The sequence below is a fragment of the Tamandua tetradactyla genome, chromosome 4 (assembly GCF_023851605.1).
Source record: "Tamandua tetradactyla isolate mTamTet1 chromosome 4, mTamTet1.pri, whole genome shotgun sequence".
In the NCBI taxonomy this organism is placed as follows: domain Eukaryota; kingdom Metazoa; phylum Chordata; class Mammalia; order Pilosa; family Myrmecophagidae; genus Tamandua; species Tamandua tetradactyla.
The window spans coordinates 98709139-98729697 of NC_135330.1; the positions used below are offsets into that span (position 1 = coordinate 98709139).

The window sequence follows — 20559 nt, forward strand, 5'->3', positions numbered from 1 at the left end:
CAATTCCCTTTTGATGAGCACACATGACCTTTGCTGTTGCTTGGCCTTAGTCCTTTCTTAGGACCAACTGTTCCTTTCCTCAGTGCACCTCATCTGAAGCTCTCCTCTTTCTTCTTTGCTGCAGAACTAGATTCCCAACTGCTTCTCTTTCCTTTGGAGGCTGCCACACCCCCACCCATCCTTTGGAGTCCTCTGCCTCTAAGGCTGCTAAGTAGCAGCAGATAGTTCCCTAAGCTCTCTGCTTTGCTAATACTCCTGATAACCAGCACACAGGTCTTTTTGGTTTAAAGCATTTTCTGCTGTCACTCAGAGAAGCAAACAGAATAACAACAGAATAAGCGTGGGGTGGTACAAAACTTACACAGTTTTTACTGTAGTAGTCCCTGGCTCTGGTTTCTATCTACCTGATGAAATAGTAAGCAGAAGGACTAATTTCCAAAGTTCACCAACCTTGTTTCTGATCCCAACACTGGGGAATGTCATATTGATTCTTTTTTCTTCTGCAGCCTGAAAATGTCTTCTTATTTCAAGAGAGCATTTGATGATTCTGAGGACCCTAGACCATGTTCCCAATTTAACAGTTCTCTGTCTTGTCTGTCATGGAAGCTCATGTACATTTGCTTAAGCCAACACATATTTTAAGATTATTATGCAACATCTGTAGGTAGGCTGCCATGTTCTATGATTAACAAGCAGCCTGAAAATGTCAGAATTTTAAGTCCTAAAGCCAACTAATCCTGGGTGAGTCACACATAACCTCGTGGCACCTGTAGAATAAGGCCAGCAGAATGTATAATTTCCCCAGCTCTGCAGAGGCTGGGTGATAAGAGCCAGAAAGAGGGGGCAGATTTCACAAAAGAATTCAATCCCAAAGTGAGTGCTGGATCTGAGTGCCTCATGGGTCAGTACATCTAACACCTGTTGTTTTGCCATTTGTTCTGCTGCACTGGAGACACCCAGAATCCCCAAGGCTGATTCCTTGCCTTTCACACTTGTCCACATCTGAAGTTTTCATTTGTGATCTAAGCCAAAAGCACTCTAAGAGCCTCTAGAAAATCAGGCATTGCATTGCCAGCAAGTGCTCTGCAAAACAAAGCAGTTTCCTGCTCCTGACTACCCAGGAAATGTTTGTTTCTACTCTGGTCATATGAACACAAAGTGAGAAATCTGCGTTTGGAAGAGTTCAGAAAGAGAACATTATGGTAAAGAGCATCTGAGGCCCTGACATGAGAAAATGTGGATCCTGGGGAAATCCTGGAATGGATGGTCTGGGTTTACAGCATGTTCAGACCTCAGACTGAAGCCTCCTTCATGGGTGAAGTGAAGAGGAAAAGGCGGATTTGGTGAGTGGCCCGAGAAGGACTGGGGTGGAAGTAGCACTGAGTGGCTAGCAAAGATCTTTAAAATGCGATTTTCTCAGATTCGTTCATAATACTAGTTGTTTCTGGTAGGGAAGCTTAGTACCTGGGATGGAGGAGCTGGGGGAGGAATGGAGGAAGGGTATGCTATTGACTAGCATAATCCAAGCCAGGACTAAGTGAACAGTAGAGATTCTTCCTGAAACTCTATTGGAGATTGTCCAGGTGGCACCCACGCTAGCACCTTTTCTAAACCAAGCACATTCTCTTGCTCTAGGAATCTTCTTTTGAGAAATGAGTCTCGTGTCAAGAAATCAAAGTAAGTCAGACCTGGAAAGGAGGTAGATTGAAGAAATTGACTCAGCAGTAGAAGCTGGCCCCAGTGGGAGGGAATGCCCCTGGGACAGTGGACATGGTATTTCAACATTCTCAGTAGTAATTCTGAAAATAGCATTAAGACATCCAGGGCAGATGGACAAGGCATTCATGTATGTATACTGAGTGCTTTCTATGAATAAATGATGATCATTGTTAATGATGGTTAACAGAGATAATCAGAATTATGCTTCATTGAGCATGTACTATGCTAGATGTTATCATAAGCACCTTATATGTATTTACCGATTTAATGCAAGTCAGTGAGATAGGTACTATTGCTATCTCCACTGTACAAATGAGGAACCTGAGGCATGGAGAGGTTAAGTAACCTCCCACACAGTCATAAAGAATTAAGATTCAAACCCAAGTAGTCTGGTTTCAGAGTTCACATTTCAAATGAGTCTGCAATACTGCCTCCTGAGATGAACAGGTAGAGCCCTATCCAGTTGAAGCTTTCAGTCTTCAACTGAAGGCAGGTAGATAATAAGTCATTTCATTCCAAGATCATAAATATCATAGTGAAGTCAAGTGAACACAAGGGTTGAGCAAGGAACAATCAGGTATCCTAGGGATGTCAGGGAAATTGTTACTAGGAGGACAAGATCTCAGTGCAAAGGGCTTACAAAAGCCCAGAGGCATGAGTGAGGATAATGGGTGCAAAGAATGGTCAACAGCATTGCTCTGAATGGCTCCATGTAACACACACAAGAGGAGCAAAGCAACATCCCACACAGATAGAGAGGGATCCATTATGGAATGCTTAGTATGACAAGCTAAAGAATGTAGCTGTAGATTTGGGGTTTTAAAATTTGTTTGTTTGGAGGGTTGTGAGCTTTTGTTGTTGATGATGATGATGATGTGGGATTTGTTTTGTTTTGTTTTGTTTTCCTATCAGTAATAGGAAGGAATTAGAGCATTTTGAGTTTGGAAGTGGAAATAGAGCATGTTCAGATTTCTCATCAGAAAGATAGTTTATGCTTCAGTGTAGAAAACAGATTAAAGAAGGGTAAAAATGAAGCAGAGAGACCAGTTTGGAAGCTGTTGCAAAAGAACTTGTAAGGTATGACCAGGACATGTTCTGGGGTGCAGCAGAGGGAATGGAAAGGATTCCTGAGTACTTAAATGTATATTTATTGAAAAAATACAAACAACTTAGTAGAACATGGGTGAAAAAGAGAATAGACAGAGGCAATTAACAAAAGAAGAATAAAAATGCCCACCACAACCAAATACGTGAAGACATAATCAACCTCACTAATAATTAAAGAAGTGCAAAATAAAACACTGAGAAACCATTTTTCACACTTCATATTAGCAAACATAAAAAAGGATGATGATATCAAATATTGCAGTGGACATGAGGAAAACAGCGATCTCATACATTGTTACTGGAATTGTAAATTAATTCTGCTATTTATGGAAAGCAGTTTGGCAAAATACAATAAAATCAATAATGCAAATACCCTATGACTCAGCAGTTTCCCTTGTGATCACATAACCCATAGAAATTCTTGTACATATGCATAAATAAAATGTACAGAGAGTCCATGATAGCGTTGTTTTTAACAGATAAATAAAATGTGACATATGAGCTGCATACATACATAAAATACATGAGCATGTACATTTAAATAAATATACAAAATAATCCTATATATTCTTTATGGTTGCATATATGTATGTATAAAACTGTAATGGACTTAAAAATGGACTTAAAAACCACATAGTGGGGTGAAGAGAAATAAACTGGGATGGCAGTTAAAGAGGACTCAGTTATACCTGTAATGTGCTATTATAAACACAACAAAGACCAGAAAAGAAGAAAAGTAACACGATAAAATATTAACAGTTGTGAGTTCAGAGTGGGAAATATAAGAGCTTATAATACTATTCTTTGTACTTGCCTATACATTTTCTATTTCTAAAAATAATATCTTTATATCCACATCTATATGTTTAAGAGAGAATAAAGAATATAAGTGATATTAGGGTGCAGAATTAATAAGTCTTGGTGACTAACAACAGGTGGAGTCTGAAGGTTACAAAAGGGAGGGGTTAGTAGGACCCCAAGTCCTCTGTCTTGAACGCAGGTACCAGAGCAGATGATTATGACACCATTCACTGAGGTAAGAAATACAGGAGAGAGCCTCAAATTTGGGAGTTGGGAGTGGGGAAGATAATGAATTACATTTGAGACTTTGAGTTTGACAACCCAAATCCTCAGTCAGGCAATATGACTTCATACCTGTCGCACTGTCCACAGGAGGGGCAGGGGTGTTGGTGATAAAGCCTGTGGAAGGGACACCAGGGAGAAATGAGCACAGACGAACAGAGAAAGAGGAGGTTATCTGGCAAGGTCTTAACTGAAAATATTGAGGGTAACATTCATATAAAGCCATTGGTTATTATATACAGCAAATAGGTAGATGATAGATTAGATTATAGATAGACAAGTAGATAGATGTAGATAGAGATAGCTAGAAAGAGATATAGATATTTCTTTGGAAAAATATTATATGCACCTGGTAAAAAGTTCAAACTCACAAAATGTCACAAATGGGGAAAGCCTCTCTAGAGGCAACTGCTGGTCTGACCTTCTTGTGCATCCTTCCTGACATAGTATTGACATATATGCAAGGAGCCCCTTTTATTTATACAAACAATAACATATGTACCACAGTATATACACTGTTCCGTAGCTTAAATTTTTCACTTAATATTTCTTAGAGAATATTCTTTATCAGTTTATAAGTAATAACAGCTAAACCGTACATATCTTCTTGTCAGGCACTGTTCTAAGTGCTTTACCTGTATTTATGCATTTAAAACTCACAAAAATGTATGAATTAGGTCCTACCATCATTTCCTTTTACAAACAAGGACAATAGCACAGAGAGGTTAGGTAACTTGCCCAAGTTCACAGATCTACTAAGTGGGAGAACTGGGATTTGAACCCAGGCAGTAGGGCCCTGTATATCTAACTCAGAGTTCCTAACTGCAACATAATATTCTACTGAATGAATGTGTCATAATTTATTTAACCAGTTCCCTATTACTGGACTTTTTAGTTCCTTTTTAGTCTTTTGCTACTGATAATGCTAAAATGAATACCTTTATACATCTATCTTTGTGAATAAAGAAGCAGCTAAGATACATTCATGGAAGGGGAACTGCTGGGTCAAAGGACATGTGCATTTTATATTTTTGATAAAGACCAATGGTCCTTTTAAATGCCCAACCTGATCATAGGTAAAGTATGGCAATTTCTTTAAGAACCCCTGAGTGAGAATCCTGACTACTCACCACGGCACTCCTCTGGGCACCAAAAGAACCAACTATTTCCTTCTGTTTTGGCTCCAAGAGAGAGACATTTGCTATAAAAGAGTATTTTCTCATACTACTACAGAAATAAACAAATGCTAAGGTAGGTACGAATACATCTAGGGCAGTTCAAGTAGGGGCTACATGCATTTTCTGAGGGTAACATCATGTCTCATCTCACCACTCCCCAGGGTCTGAAGCTGAGCTGAGAGGAGGCAATACTGGGTCTAAAATTCCTACATGGAAACTGTGGCCCAGAGAGGCTGCCCTCTTCGGTGGGGAATATGCCCTCCAGTTCTTCACAGTCCCACCCATCTTCTCACCAAGGCTGAGGACCAGGCACCACTTATCATCATGCTTATGCAAATACCATTTCCTAATTTGTAGGAATGTAGTGAAGATTAAATAAGTCAGTATTTATGAATGGTATTTGACTATGATCATCAACATTGTTGTTATTAGAACTATTCTCTGTTCTATATATGTTAGGAACATGGGCCTGCTTCTCTAATTTATATTGCCTATCTGGCCCCTGAAAGCATAAGCATGAAACCTCTAATTTTTCCTCTTGAATATTGTGTGAAATTTCTTGATTTTTAAATATTGGCCCACAACTTTAAAAATCTGTTTGGGATCTAAACCAAACACCTTCTTGTAGTGTCTGGCATAGAGGGCTCAGCATTTTGGCATTTGCTGAAGCTTTGTTGAAGCTTAAAGCTTGAGGTTAGTAGTGGTAGAGAATGACTCTGTGAAGGCAGGTTAGAGCCAGATAAAGATAGGTGAGTCACGATAGGTGTGTTGAATTCTGGGAAGAGCATTGCAAAGGTGTGAGATCAAATGAATTAGCTCTAACAGACTCTCTATAGATTCTGGATAGTGGGGTTAATGTGAGGGGCAGATTGAGCAAGGGATATAAGCTCTTTCTATCTTTTTTTCATAATTTTCCCTTCTTCTCCCCCATTTCTCAACCACAGTCCCTAGATTACTGAGGGCAGGGCAGGACCCCTGAAAGGGGTCAGCTGGAGTGGCCAAAGGAAGTCTTTCTCCCCGACCCCCTCAAAGCAGCTTCTGCTGCTCAGTGCCATGGGCGGGCATCACCAATACACAAAATATGAAACATGAATACAGGTTACAGCAAAGACTTTCAAATATTTTGACCACAGTTTACAACAGGACATACATTTTACATCACTATACATGTATATTGTGTATAAAATATAAAATATATGTAAATAGCAGGCCACGGTGGCTCAGCAGGCAGGGTTCTCGCCTGCCATGCTGGAGACCCAGGTTCAATTCCTAGTGCCTGCTCTTGCAGAAAAAGAGGAAATTAATTAAAGAATATATATATACAAATACCTATTATATCATCACCACCACATATATATATATATATATATCTGAAAGAGAAGAAGTTTTTCAAAACAAGATTTACTCATATTACTGCATGCAATGTACCATTATTTTCTATTCCATAATGGCCCATTATATCAATTTCAAAACCCTTTGATGGGTTGCTAACCAAGTGTGAAAAAAACCTGATAACAGGCTGGCATCCCTAAAAACAATTTCCCAAGCTATTTCCCATATTCAGACATACAAGTAATACCTTAGCCTACCACCACTGTTAAACAAGATAACTCTAGGAGAAAATACATACATTTCATTTTACTAATTATTTATTAATTCTTACAGCTATCTTTGATTTTGGGAAAGTAGTTCTGATTTTTCACCTATAGATATGATATAAAGTTTTCTCCTAAAATCGATGTATTTAAAATTTTAAAAGTTACTTGAAGAAAAATATTAGGTAACTAATAGTATAGGGAATGTTTAGATATGTTAAAATTCACAGAGAAGTTATTCGTATGTCTGAAGTGTGGGAAACACTATCTTGCACCACTCTACAACAAAGTAACAATAAACTTACTTTCCTTAACCTGTTTTTGCACAGTTTTACTGGTTATTCCAGGAAGTTCAGATCACATGAAATGACATTACATTACATTTGGCTTTGCCCTGGTGGCCCCATTAGGCAGTTTTGAATTCAGCATCCCTTTGCAAAGTGATTTGTGTACATCTTGACATGTGTGAATTCAGCTTCACTTCTTTAGATCATCTTGTAGTCCGTCTCTACCAAGCTTTCAAATTAATTATTTCCTGTTTCCGAGTCTGTTCTTTACCCTGCTTCCCAGGTCACCCTCTACCCTTACTTCCACACACATACCTTTGGCTACTGCAACTCTGCAGCAAATAGATTCTTGTCTCTTAGCTTGCCCTAAAGCAACCTCCAACAAGCCTTGGATTATTCCATAGCTCAGAAATTTCAGCCCAAATATATGTCACTACTATAGAGTCAGAAATTACTTTTAGAGTACCATGTTTTTAGTAAGATTATTCATAATTTACTGGCCTTTTGTTCTCTCAGTCCCTGCTTGCTGAGCTATAAGGTACTTCTTGATAAAATTTGCCCAAGTTGTTTTTTCTCTATGTGACTGTCTGGATCTCTGGCATCAGTTCTACTGCCACTCTTCTCAGGACTCTCCCTTTGGGTTGGACTTGCCCAGTAAACTTGATCTATTGCTCATGTAACTTTGTTTTTGTTGCTGTCCCATCCCTATCCATCAAGGCCAGAAACTGTATTCCCCCTTTTGTCTTTTAACAATTCAGGATGCTAAACTGAGCTGAGCTATACCCTATAGAAACTTCATCCATAGAAGCTAATCAATCTCTATGGTCTTTGCTTCCTCATCAACTTGCCCAGAAATCTTCCCAAATTAGCCTTTTCTTGTCATCCAGACTTAATTTCTCCAAACTACCTTCCAATCCTGGCTGAGGTTTTGTCTTAAGTCTCCAACTCAGTCTTGTATGTTTTATTCATCATTCTCTCCCTTGCACCTCAGTTTTTCATTCCCTTCTTCTCTCCTCATACACACAAACCTAGACTCTTTAATGTCTTTCATCTAGTATACAGTTTTCTGGCCATCTATTTCTAATCCACTACAAATTAATGGGTAAAAGCTTTTACATTAGCCATGTAACACAGACACGTGTGTGTTTGTGGTGTACATGTACAAATTTAAAGTGGGAAGAGGAATATAAACACAAAATAGACTGTCCAACACTATCTGGAGAGAACAAAATCTCTTAGAGGCTCCCAGCTATTCTAGTTAGTATGTTGAGTATATTTTACCCTGCAACCTAAATCTGTATCATTTTCAAACATGGTTTAAATAAAAAAGAGCCATTAATCTTACTGAGGATTTAGATAACTACTTCACAGTTAAGAAGGGATTTTTTAAAATTGTGTTTTTATTATGACTCCATCTCCATTTATTGATCAAGGGATTTTTTGCCTCACTTAATTCGATAATCTGTTGCTTGTATTAAAAAATGTGAAAACTATTGTTTCATAGTGTGAGTACAGACTTTAAAGTGATATCTTGGAGGCTGATGATTCAACTACCATGAACCAAGGAAACAACTAATTAATCATGCAGAACATGTTTTTATGCATTACTCTTTTTATGGAACAAATATGCTATGAAACAAATTGGATTAAATTTTGTAGATGTATTCCATTATAGGAGCAGGAACTCCCTAGTGCAGAAACAACCAACAGAAAGCACTAAGAGATAAGAAATAATACATGTAAAATATCCCTAATAAACAAATATATGTCATTATTCAATCAACAGATTTTGAGTACCCATTCTTTTCTATTTTATGTAAGAAACAAGGCTAGGTATAATATATTCTCAGTTATTAGGAGCAGAAAAGTGCCCTTTATTTTGGTATTTCCTTTCTTGCAGCCCTACTACCTACTATGTAGGTATAGATAGAGGCCCTCCAGAAATGCTTTTTGGATGAATGACAGACCTGTATATTCAGTTTACCTTCCATCCTCCACTTGGCCATCCTCTTGGTCACTTTACTACTTATTAGTTCTGCCTCCTGAGAGCTTATGGGGAAGGGAAAGGAGATGAATTTCAGGTCAGTCAGGCATGCTTAGCTACAAATGGAGTTAAATCTCAGCACAATAAACTTTAAGGACCTGTCCAAATGCTTTTGAGTCATTTAAGATTTCATACTATCCAAATGATTGAACAGGCCTGTCAACTAGAGCTCAGGGATCCTTGAGATTGATGTTCTAGTTGTAATAATTATTATAATAATATTTGACCTGTCTCTGAAAGTTTTTGTAGGAAGTTAAACTCAGTGTAAGAGCCTGTCTAGAAACCAAACGAAAGGGAACTATAATTTCATTAGTATCCATTACATGAAAAATTCGATCGAGCAGTTTACATCCCTTATCTCTTTTTATGGTTTACAATTACCCAGACAAGTGAGTATTAAACCCATTTTATTATAGATATGGAAACTGAGGCTCCAAAATAATCTTACCAATCTCTTAGCTACTAAGGAAAACCTTAGCTAGCAGCCTCCAAAGCACAAGCTCTTTACAAAGGAGGATTGGAGACTGTTGGCAGCTTTTGCTAATAAATGCTGTCTACACATCACCTGAATAAGTGAAGGTTGACATCATGTTCTTTTCAAAGACCCCAAGGAAGATGGCTGTAAAGACTTCATGGATAACACATTTCAGCAGCCGAAACTCAAAATGTTTTTGTGGAATAATAAGTCTTTTTTTTTTCAATGATTTTCCCCCCCTTCTTAATAAGAGAGGAGAGTGAGGGACCTATCACAAACATTTAACAAGCATGCTCACAGAATACGCAAGTCTTCAGATTAGACTGTGCAGACTACGAAGGAAAGGCTGACAGCATTAGGGCACCCTGGCCTAAAATGCTAAAGAGGCGATATAATGAACAATTGGGGATTTCTAAGTCACAATTGTGTGGCACAGGAAGACCAACTGTTGGCCATCTTTCACAGAGGACAGCTGCCCGGCTCGGGTTTGCCTCTGCAATCCTCGCCGTCCGCCCTCCGCCCTCCACCAGGCAGGTGTCTCAGGCTGCTGCAGCGCCCGCGGCCACCCAAGCCTCACCACCCTGACTCACCACTGAAGCCGAGGCGGCCCAAACACGACCACGCAAGCCCCCAAGTACGTGACGGGATGGGAAGGGGGGAGTTTCCTCCTCCCCTCCTCCTTCCAGAAACTCCGCCTTCCCCTGAAAGACTGCGGCTTTCTATTGCGCCACTACCGGAATGGCCGCAGTGCCAGCCAATGAAGATGCGACACCCGGAGCAAGACCCGCCCATCTTTGTTTTCAGGTTCCTTCCCGCTCACTCGCGAGCCACTCCCCAAGAGAGAGACCCGCCATGAAGAGAGAAGGGGGTGCCACCCACCTCTGCTCCGACAGCCTCCCCAAGATCCAGCGGCAAGACGGCAGCCACGCATCCAACTTCTCCAGCCACAGCTCATGCCGCCATCGCCTGCGGCGCCGACATGACAAGGCGCTGCATGCCCACTAGGCCAGGTTTCCCCTCATCCCCAGCCCCGGGGCCGTCGCCCCCGCGCTGCCTTCTGAGACCCGGTAGTACCGACTCTGCTGCAGCAGTAAAGAGAACAGAGAGACCTGGGGACAGGTACCCTGCAGAGGGCATGAGAAGGGGCCGGGTCGCGGGGACAAGGGTATGAGGGGAGGACAGCGGCCGGCCACTTTTCCAGTTTCTGCCATCCTCCGCGATCTCAGGCCTCGGCATTTCGGATCCTGGCCAAAAAAAACCCCGCCCCGCCTCCACGCAGGGGTTTCTGGACTTCGAGTTTCTTTTTCTGTAGTTGGGAAGCAGTTCTCGGTCTATTGGTTACAAGCCTGCGTGGCTACGGGGAATCCGCCTTAGGTAGAATGTGATTTTTATCCTTTAAGATAGCTTGGCCTGAGGCCCTACCTGCTTAATACATTATTTAGTTGTTTTTTTCTACATTGTAAGTTCCTGATCCCAGTGGTTTAATAGTATAAACCTTTTCTGTAGTGTGGGTGAAGTTATGTAACAGGTAATGAGGGTAATCAGCCCATGAATTACGTTATACTCCAGTATACACGAGAACTCATACTTAAAAGAACATACAGGTTTGGAATGTGATGTGTTTTCTTTTTCAGTAACTTTACGCCTCCCCAGAGGCCAATTTTTTGTGAAGATTTCCTAGACCAACTTTCTGAGAGCTATCTAATGAGATGGAGAGTTGTATCAAATGACTTCCTAAATAAAACATGTTTAAATTCTATACGCACTTGGTACTGCCTTTTTTATTTTAAGCTTAAAAATCTCATAGCAGAAGTTTAACAGAATTATGTTCTAATATCACAGTACAGGCCCACAATCCCTTATCTTAATTTGAAAGCCAAAAAACTATGAAAACCAAAGCTTTTCAGTAGATTTGGCACCAAATCTCATTGAGCAGCCAAACTTGACCAGAGCTAATATATAGCTGTTTATGGTCTCTATCAAGTGTGAATAGTCATAAGTTTTGCTGGAGAAATATTAACGTTTGATTGTGGGGTACAGCCCCACACCCTATTGGGGGCTTTACATAATACATCCAAAGTAAGCCCTTTGTAAAATGTGATAAATTCAGAATTCTAAAACATACTTGGTCCCAAAAGTTTCAATAAGGGTTTTTGAAGCTATTGTGGATGTTGGCTATTTGTGTTTTTAAGAACTAGGTATAAATAATTAGTTGGCATTTCTGTGCATGTGAAGTTAGGGAACTATTCCTTCTTGAAAGTTACATTCATAGTTATTTTACAGAATTTCTTGTATGTGTCACCCAAAAGTCTGTAATCCTTCAAAAAGGAGCCTGGAATCCACTATTTTGGAAAAAGAGATATATTTAAAATTAATATAAAAACCTTCACCACTATCTTATTTTGAATTAACTGCTTCTCTGACCTTTCCCATCTCTTTTTCTTCAACCAGTAGCCAAAGGGATCTTCCTTCTCCCCTCTGCAGGCCTCTAGCATTTCTTCCTTTACTCTCTAGTGGAGTTCATTTGCCTGATATAATTTATTTTATTTTTGTTTTTTTGCATTGGCACGTACCAGGTCTCTGGCATGGCAGGCAAGACTCTGCCTGCTGAGCCACCATGGCTCATCCCCAATATAATTTATGTGAGCAAATGCACAGATTCTTCCTTAGCCTGACACTGATATTCATTTCATAACCACTTAGCATTTCTACAAACATTTTGGACTCTTAGTAAACCATTACCCTTCTAATGTGGCCTTCTGCATTCTTCTAATGTAGAAGTTGAACTCTCAAGGGAGTCGGACTTTTATGTTTTCCCTGAACATTCTAATTTCATACTGGATGAATGTTTAGGGAATCCTCTAGTCTACTGCTTATCTTCTTTCAGATAAAATTAACAAGCATAATTTACCAGGAAGTTATTTTTCTTTGCCTTGCATATAATAACATTTCCTTTTGTGACACAAATCAGAATACAGATTCTGATAATATGGTCTTTTCTTGCTTTGTGCCCACTTTAGGGTATGGAAAGCCTTAAAGATTAAAGCGATTTGATTTTTATTACCCTTTACTTACTAGTTAACTTCCTTCTTTCTGTGGTATTTATGTTTTTCCAGGGCAATATGTTATTTCCATAAGTATCTTTAGGATAATTTAAGAGTATTTCTAATTAAGAATTTGACAGTAAGAAATTAAATATCCCTAAGAAATTAAAAATTTGAAACATTTATTACTTAGTTATGAAAACTCATTCTAATTTCTGTTGTAATTCTGATGAACTCTTATTGTAGTGTGTAAAGAGGGAGTATAAGCTTAGTGGTTTACCTTATACCTTTTGTCTAGTACACTCCTCATGTGCCTGCCTACACCCACCAGACCATCTTTCTGCCATTCTCCCATCTACTGAATTACAGACTGTTCAAGTTTTACTCATTTTTTATAATTTCCATCATTCATTCAGCAAACATATATTGAATACTATTCTGTACCAAGAGTTGGAAGATATCAAGGAATAGGGTCAGATCCCTATCCTCAAGATCTTCCATTCTGCCAGGTTGTAATGCATTCAGTTCTAAAAAGCACTCTGGAAAAATTCCCAGGATTCACAGTTGATTTTGTATAAATTAACTTTTGCAGGAAGTGGTGAATTCTATTTTCAATTTTTTATTATCATCTTAGCAAAGCATTATTGCTAGTGTCATACCTTGATTATTTAAACTGGGCAGTGAAGTCTAGCCTAGAGCCTTATAAATCTGATCAGCATTCTCTAATCTGAATTACTGAGGTTTTGATATTCACTTATCTGATACCACATTAGTTATGCTTTTATTTTCAGGAATCAGTCAATTATAGATTTCTTCAAACCAGCTTCAAAACAAGGTATGTATACTATTACAGCATTTCTTGCTGTTTGTTTGTTTGTTTGGAAGGCAGGGAATGGAGAGGGATTCAAATTTTATACCTATCCTAAACACTCATATTCATTTGATTAAACATACTGAAAATTGAAAGTATAATGAAGATGCAATGTTTTTTATAAAAATAAGCTTGAGTTCTAAGCACCATGAAGAAAGTCTTTTTGCTGTTATGCTTTCTTACATTTAAAGTGTTATTCCAGTGAATAATTTAATGTTTATAATGAATACTATTGAGATTTTCTAAAACAGTTTATCTTATAAATAGAGCCATAGGGAGGTTGCATGATTTAGCAAAAGGGAGTTTTATGAAACTAAGGTTATTAACAAATAAACCATGTCATAATTTTTATTACACCTTTCCCTCCCAGTAAAATTGGTATCATTATACAAATATATTCGGTTAGAAAATCTTGTGCTAGCTTTTGTATAATTTAATATTCATGTTATTTTTGATAGCATGTTATTTATATTTGTTTTAATTGTCTATTTAGACAGACATATGTTGGATTCACCACAAAAATCAAACATCAAATATGAAGGAAGTGGATTGTCCATCACTGGGACAGAGAAATTTGAAAGAAAATTATCCTCACCAAAAAAATCTAAACCCAAAAGGATGCCATCAGAAAAGAGCCCTATTTTAGAGGCTTTCATGAAAGGCACCATAAAGACCGTGGTGTTCATGAATCACGCCGACCTTGTATGTTACTAGCCCCCAAATTTCCAAAGGGGGTTACAAACATCTTACTCCTTCTTATCACTTATCAAAAGACATGAAAGCAGTAAAGAAAATACATAGATCTTCAGAAAGAAGGAAGTCGATGTTCATTCATGGAAGTAGCAGGGAAAGGATTGATAGAGATAGAAATAGGATGAATGCAGACTCTGAAAAGGCCACAGTGACAGAAGCTGGCATCTTCAAAAACAGCTCCAGAAGTCTTAGCAGCAGGAGCAGCCTATTGAGGCACCACCCAGGAGAAAGCCCACTTGGAGCAAGTTTCAGTCATCACTAGCATCTTACTGCAGAGAAAGAGAACTAAAGAAGTTGAGAAAGGAGCAAAATAAGCAGAGAATTAACTTAGAAAACTTGTTTATTGACATAACTGATATATTTGGTATAAATTCCATCACAATATTTATATTTAGGTTTAATTTTGTGAAATTTTATTCATTGTTTAAATTTTACATATAACTGGTTCAGTTCTGTGTGCTTTGACAATACATGCAATTGTATAACTAACAACCACAATCAAGTTATAGAACATTTCCATCATCCCTCAAATTTTCCTTGTGTGGCACATTTTACAGTCAATTCCTTTTCTCACTAACAGCTTTGATGACCACTGATCTGTTTTCTTTCCCTATAATTTTGCCTTTTCCAAAATGTCATAAAATGGAATCAGACATTGTTCTAGTTTGCTAGCTGCCAGAATGCAACACCCCAGAGACAGATTGGCTTTTAAAAAAGGAGATTTATTTTGTTAGTTCTTCAGAGGAAAGACAGTTAACTTTCATCTGAGGTTCTTTCTTACATGGAAAGGCTCAGGGTAGTCTCTGCTGGCTTTCTCTCCAGGCCTCTGGGTTCTAACAACTTTCCCTGTGGTGATTTCTCTCTCCATCTCCAGAGGCCTTGGCTGAGCTGCTTGGGCTGTGCTATGTTGAGCTCTCTCATTTAAGCACCAGCCAATTAAGTCAAACATCATTCATTGCAACAGGCATGCCTCCTAGCCAACTGCAGATGTAATTAGCAACAGATGAGGTTCACGTATCATTGGCTCATGTCCACAGCAACAAACTAGGTGCCTTCATCTGGCCAAGTTGACAACTGAATCTAACTACCACAGACATTATGTAGACATGTAGGTTTATTTAAATTGTTTTTCCTTTTTTTAGTTTTATTTGAGGTTTAATTTGCATACAATAGAACTTACTCATTTTAAGTGCACAGTATGAAGAATTTTGGTAATTGTGACAGTGTGTAACCTTCCCCATAATCAAGAAAAAGCACACGTTCATCAATCAATAAAAGTTTCTTTCTCCTTTTTGCGGCTAATGACATTCCTGTCACCTCAGAACACCATAAAATATTAACAGCTTTCTACTACTACAGGTTTGCTTTTCTATAATTTTTATATGATAGAGCTATACTGTGTCTATATTTCACAATGTTTTTGAGATTGCTTAAATCAAGGCTTGTTTAATTGTTGTCCCTTCTATTGTATAAATGATATGGATATATAATAGTTACTTTAACCTTCCACCCATTGATAGAATTTAGGCTATTTCCAAGTTTTTAGTAACTGTTCTAGTTTGCTAGCTGCCAGAATGCAATATACCAGAAATGGAATGGCTTTTAAAAGGGGGAATTTATTAAGTTGCAAGTTTATAGTTCTAAGGTCATGAAAATGTCCCAATTAAGCAAGTCTATAAAAATATCCAAATTAAGGCACGAATAAGAGGTTACCTTCACTCAAGAAAGGTCAGTGAAATTCAGGATTTCTCTCTCAACTGGAAAGGAATGTGGTAAACATCATGATGTCTGCTAGCTTTCTCTCCAAGCCTCATGAAGTTCCCTCAGGGATGTTTTCTTCTTCATCTCCAAAGGTAGAGACTGTGGACTCTTGTGGTTCTCATAGTTCTCTAAAAAAGGGACTCTCCAAAATGTTTCCTCTTTTAAAAGATTCCAGTATATTAATCAAGACCCACCTGAAATGGGTGGAGTCATAACTCCATGGACGTCATCTAATCAAAAGTTACCACTCACAATTGGGTAAGTCATATCTCCATGGATAATTAAAAAAACTCTTACCCAGTAATACTTAATGAGGATTAAAGGCATAGATTTTCTGGGTGGGGTCCACAAATTCAAACCAGCACAGTAATTACTAATAAAGTTGCTGTAAACATTCTCAAACAGATTTTTTGTGTGTGTGCTTCACACACAACAAAAACAAATAACATGAAATGGGTTTAAACAGTGGGAACTTATTTGCTCATGGTTTTGTGGCAAGGAAAATGTCCAAATCAAGGAATCATCAAGGTGATAATTTCTTCCCAAAAATCTAAACCAGCTGCTGTGGATTTCTGGCTCTCCTCTGACACATGGGAAGACACATGGATGTGCCTGATGGTCTCTCCCTTAACTTTCATGTTTCATTGATTCAGCTTCTTGCTTCCATTGACTTCTCTCTCTCTGAATTCCATCCTCTTATAAAGGTCTCCAGTTATAGGCTATGCACTTTGGTAAATAGTAATATAGTAATGTATTACAGTTCCTGTTGCTCCCATCCTCAACAGTATTAGATATTGTCAGTTTTGTTTTTGTTGTTGTTTTGATCTTAGCCATTCTAATAGTGTGAGTGATAGTTATTTTTAATTTACTTCTCTCTTAATACTGATGTGGAATATCTCTTCACTGCTTGTATTTCAAATATATGTCTTTGGTGAAGTGTCTATTCAAACATTTACCAACTTTTAATTGGATTGTTTGTTTTCTTATTATAGGAGTTTGAGAACTCTTTGTATAGTGTGGATTCAAGTCCTCTGTCAGATATGTGTGTTGCAAATATTTTCTCTCAGACTATGTCCTATCTATTTGTTTTCTTAACAGTATATTTCAAAGAACAAAAGTTCATACTTTTCATCAAAGTCAGTGTATTCATTTAAATTTTTAATGGACTATACTTTTGACATTGTATCTAAGAAACCCTTAACTCAAGATAACAAAGATTTTCTCTTAAAAGTTTTATAATTTTCGGTTTCAAATTAAGACCTATGATTCTTTTTGAATTTTTATCAATTTCAAGGTATGAGTTGATGTCCATATTTGCATTTGGATGTCTGATATTACCAGCACCATTTGTTGGAAAGACTTTCCTTTCTTTATCAAACTGTATTTAAACTTTTGTCAGAAATCAATTCACTGAAATAGAGCAAGAACATTCCAGAGATTGCCAGTCTCAGGAACAGATGGGTGTGGACCCCAGATGACCAGGGACAGCCCCTTCCCACTGTTGTCAGGCACCTGGCCTGGCCACTCCTCCAGTGCAACTCTGCCTCCTCCTCCTCTTCCACTACCTCTGCCTTGGAGTCTGGTCTATATGATGCCTCACTTCATCCCAGTCCCCAGTGAGCAGCATTAGATTTATGTCTTTATTTGAGAAAAATGAGCCATTGCACAGCCATTGATACCTCTACTGGGAAAACAGTATGCAATCAAGAAGCACACACAACCTCAGTGGTAAATATTTTTCATGTCAAAGACCAATAACTCTTGCAATTGTTCATGTTATCCTTCTTTTTCAGACAGAAAATACCAAAAAGTTGTTATCAAAGATCTCTTCATGTCAAAGACCAATAACTCCTGCAATTGTTCATGTTATCCTTCTTTTTCAGACAGAAAATACCAAAAAGTTGTTATCAAAGATCTCTTCATGTCAAAGACCAATAACTCCTGCAATTGTTCATGTTATCCTTCTTTTTCAGACAGAAAATACCAAAAAGTTGTTAACAAAGATCTCTTCATCTTATTGATAAAGCCACTAGTAAGCTGTCATGGTCAGGTTCATGTGTCAAATTGGCCAAGTGGTGGTACCTGTGCTGGCCTGACTGTTGCAATGAGGACACTTCATAGAATTAAATCATGATCATGTCAGCTGCAGCCACAGCTGATTCCATTTGTAATCAGCCAGGGTGAGTGTCTTCTGCAATGAGTGATGCTGAATCTAGTCACTGGAAGCCTTTTAAGGAGGATTCAGAAGAGACAGGCTCTCTTCCTGCTTTGGCTGGTGAGTCTCTCCAGTGGAGTTCATCCAGACTCTCCATCAGAATCATTGGCTTCACAGCTTGTCCTGTGCATTTTGGACTCTGCATTCCCACAGTCATGTGAGATACTTTTATAAATTTTATATTTGTGAGTGTTCCCTGTTGATTCTGTTTCTCTAGAGAACTAACACATAAGCCAAAATCTGTGTCAACATCAACTGCAGTCTGTCAGACTAGTTCTATCATTACAAGATGTCCTGTCTGACTGCCAAGATTGAAGAAAAAGAATACCAAATCAGGACAGTTATAGTCAATATGATTGACCTTGCAGAAGCACTTAATGGGCCTTCAACATATTCCCACCAAATATTTCGGTTTTAACCTTTGATCAAAGGCCTATTTCAGTGTTAAAAATAACAGTACATTGTCAATGGATCTCATGAGTCGAGTAAGCTGCAAGCCACATTGAATGGACTTGTTAAAAAATGTGTTCTCTGTCCTGAGTATGAGACTCCTGAAACAGGTTTGCATGTCAATGTAAAGAATCAAATAATAAGAAATTGTTGTAAAGCTTGGCTATCAAGGCATGTTTGATGCACATCATAAACTTTGCACATTCATTCTTAAAAACCCATCTGAGAATAGTGATGTCAATACAAGAAAAAAGAAAAGGAAAAGAAAATTAAGAAGGGCAAAGACAAAGAAAATATCTCCGTATCCAGCAGTGAGACACCAGCACCACTGCCACCAAATGAAACCAGTCTTCCTCCACATGCTATGGTAGAAGAGGAGATGGCTGGGGAAAGAAACCATCCAGGCACTCAAAGGCACAGAATTGATAAAATCAGTGACCATGCAAAAATATTAACACTCGGTGATGGAAAGGACTGTTGAAAAGTGGGTGTCCCTGTTTGATTTTGTTAAGAAAAACTCATCTGAAAAAGAAACTGGTGCTGAAGAAGAAAAATTCAATGTAAAAGCCATGGGCTCTTTTGTTTGAATTGAAGTTCTTTTTAATGAGAAGATTAGGGAGCAAATTAAAAAATACAGGCTCCATTTCTTCCAATTTTATTATCACAACAAAATGACTCCACAGTACCTTCATGGGTTGGAATGTGTGATAGCCATGTATCAAGCTCAGTTCATCTCCAAGATTTCACATATCTTGAAAGAGATGAATGACACAGATCATTTGGAAGAAGAGGTAATCACCAGTGAGTTAGAAAAGGCCCCTAAGAAGTATGTCTCAAAGGAAATTGCCAAAGAGATTTATGTCAAAGCAGAACCATTTATAAAATGATTGGAGGAAGCAGAGGAGGAATCTTCAGATGGTGAAAATGAAGATGATGAAAACATTGAGGTAGTATATTTGCAGACTATCAGTCTACCTAAAGTTGAGACTGTGAAGTCTGACAACAAAGAAAATGACATTGACACTGATGCTATTTAAAGTAATGAATGCAAGCTAGCATAACAGTAATACTGCAAATTTTTCTACATTATAAGCCAGAAGTGCAACATGTATGTACAAAAGCTAAAATGGTTTAACATCATGCTATACTTTATACTAAAAATATTTTACTGTGAGTGGTCTTTAATTATGCCCAATGAGACATTTAGGGAGTCCATGCACATCAGTGGGCAAATGTAGTTTGCATATTCATAGCATGTTTTTTTCTGAAAAACTAGTGGTGGGCACATTATGGATCATATTTATATACTTCTAACAAAGATTTGTTTCTGGTCATTCTTCAGATATTTGGCTCCAAATGACTTAAGCTGAAATGATGGTGAAATAAGTTGCACCATCATTTAACCTGAATTCTTGGGGCCTATTAGTATTGTTAGATGCTGAGACTATAAAAAGGTCTTTAGCAGAAAGTAAAATTACTAAAATTATTTGTAATTAATAACTTTATCCAGGGATTCAGAAATACAGTACATTTAAATTTTTCTTTCCAGTCTCACAAATTATCATATGGTAATGTACATTTTTCCCATGCTGAAGTGGACTGAAAGCAAATGAAAGTGCAATGCTTTTACTTATTGAAAAGTAAAAATGACCTGAGTGCCCTATTAATAATTTCAAGAGCATGTTTTCAAACTGGAATGTTTTTGTTTTGTTTTCAGTTTATGTACACTTGCCCCAAATTGTAGTTGGTGAAATTATGTGCATTGTACATTGGAAGAGTAAGGAAAATCATTACATTAACAAATAAGCATTTTATGTGTAAATAGTTATTGCTCTGTACTGAGAGAAATCTCTCAAACTTTGGAGTATGATGAAATCACTAACTCTATGATTTTATTGGGAGGAAGCTGGAAAAAGTGCACTTAATATAATCCCTAGCAAAATCTGAGCATAATTTTTCAATTTTTTTTTTAATTTT

General features: G+C 38.0%; 1 protein-coding gene and 1 pseudogene across 2 annotated transcripts; both read left to right on the forward strand.

Moving 5' to 3' along the window:
• The first annotated feature begins 1117 nt into the window (after positions 1–1117).
• On the forward strand, positions 1118–17071 carry LOC143681211 (SMC5-SMC6 complex localization factor protein 2-like). Of its 2 annotated transcripts, none has more exons than XM_077158024.1 (3): positions 1118–1343; positions 13324–13367; positions 13897–17071. In XM_077158024.1, exons 1-3 carry the CDS (start codon positions 1264–1266, stop codon positions 14115–14117), a joined length of 345 nt encoding a protein of 114 aa, XP_077014139.1. In that variant the 5' UTR covers positions 1118–1263; the 3' UTR covers positions 14118–17071. The 2 variants fall into 2 exon arrangements, with proteins under 2 accessions (XP_077014139.1, XP_077014138.1); XM_077158023.1 differs by lacking the exon at positions 1118–1343 and adding an exon at positions 9926–10607.
• Positions 17072–17391: 320 nt separating this feature from the next.
• Positions 17392–19937, forward strand: LOC143680440 (eukaryotic translation initiation factor 5 pseudogene; annotated as a pseudogene).
• The last annotated feature ends 622 nt before the right edge of the window (positions 19938–20559 follow it).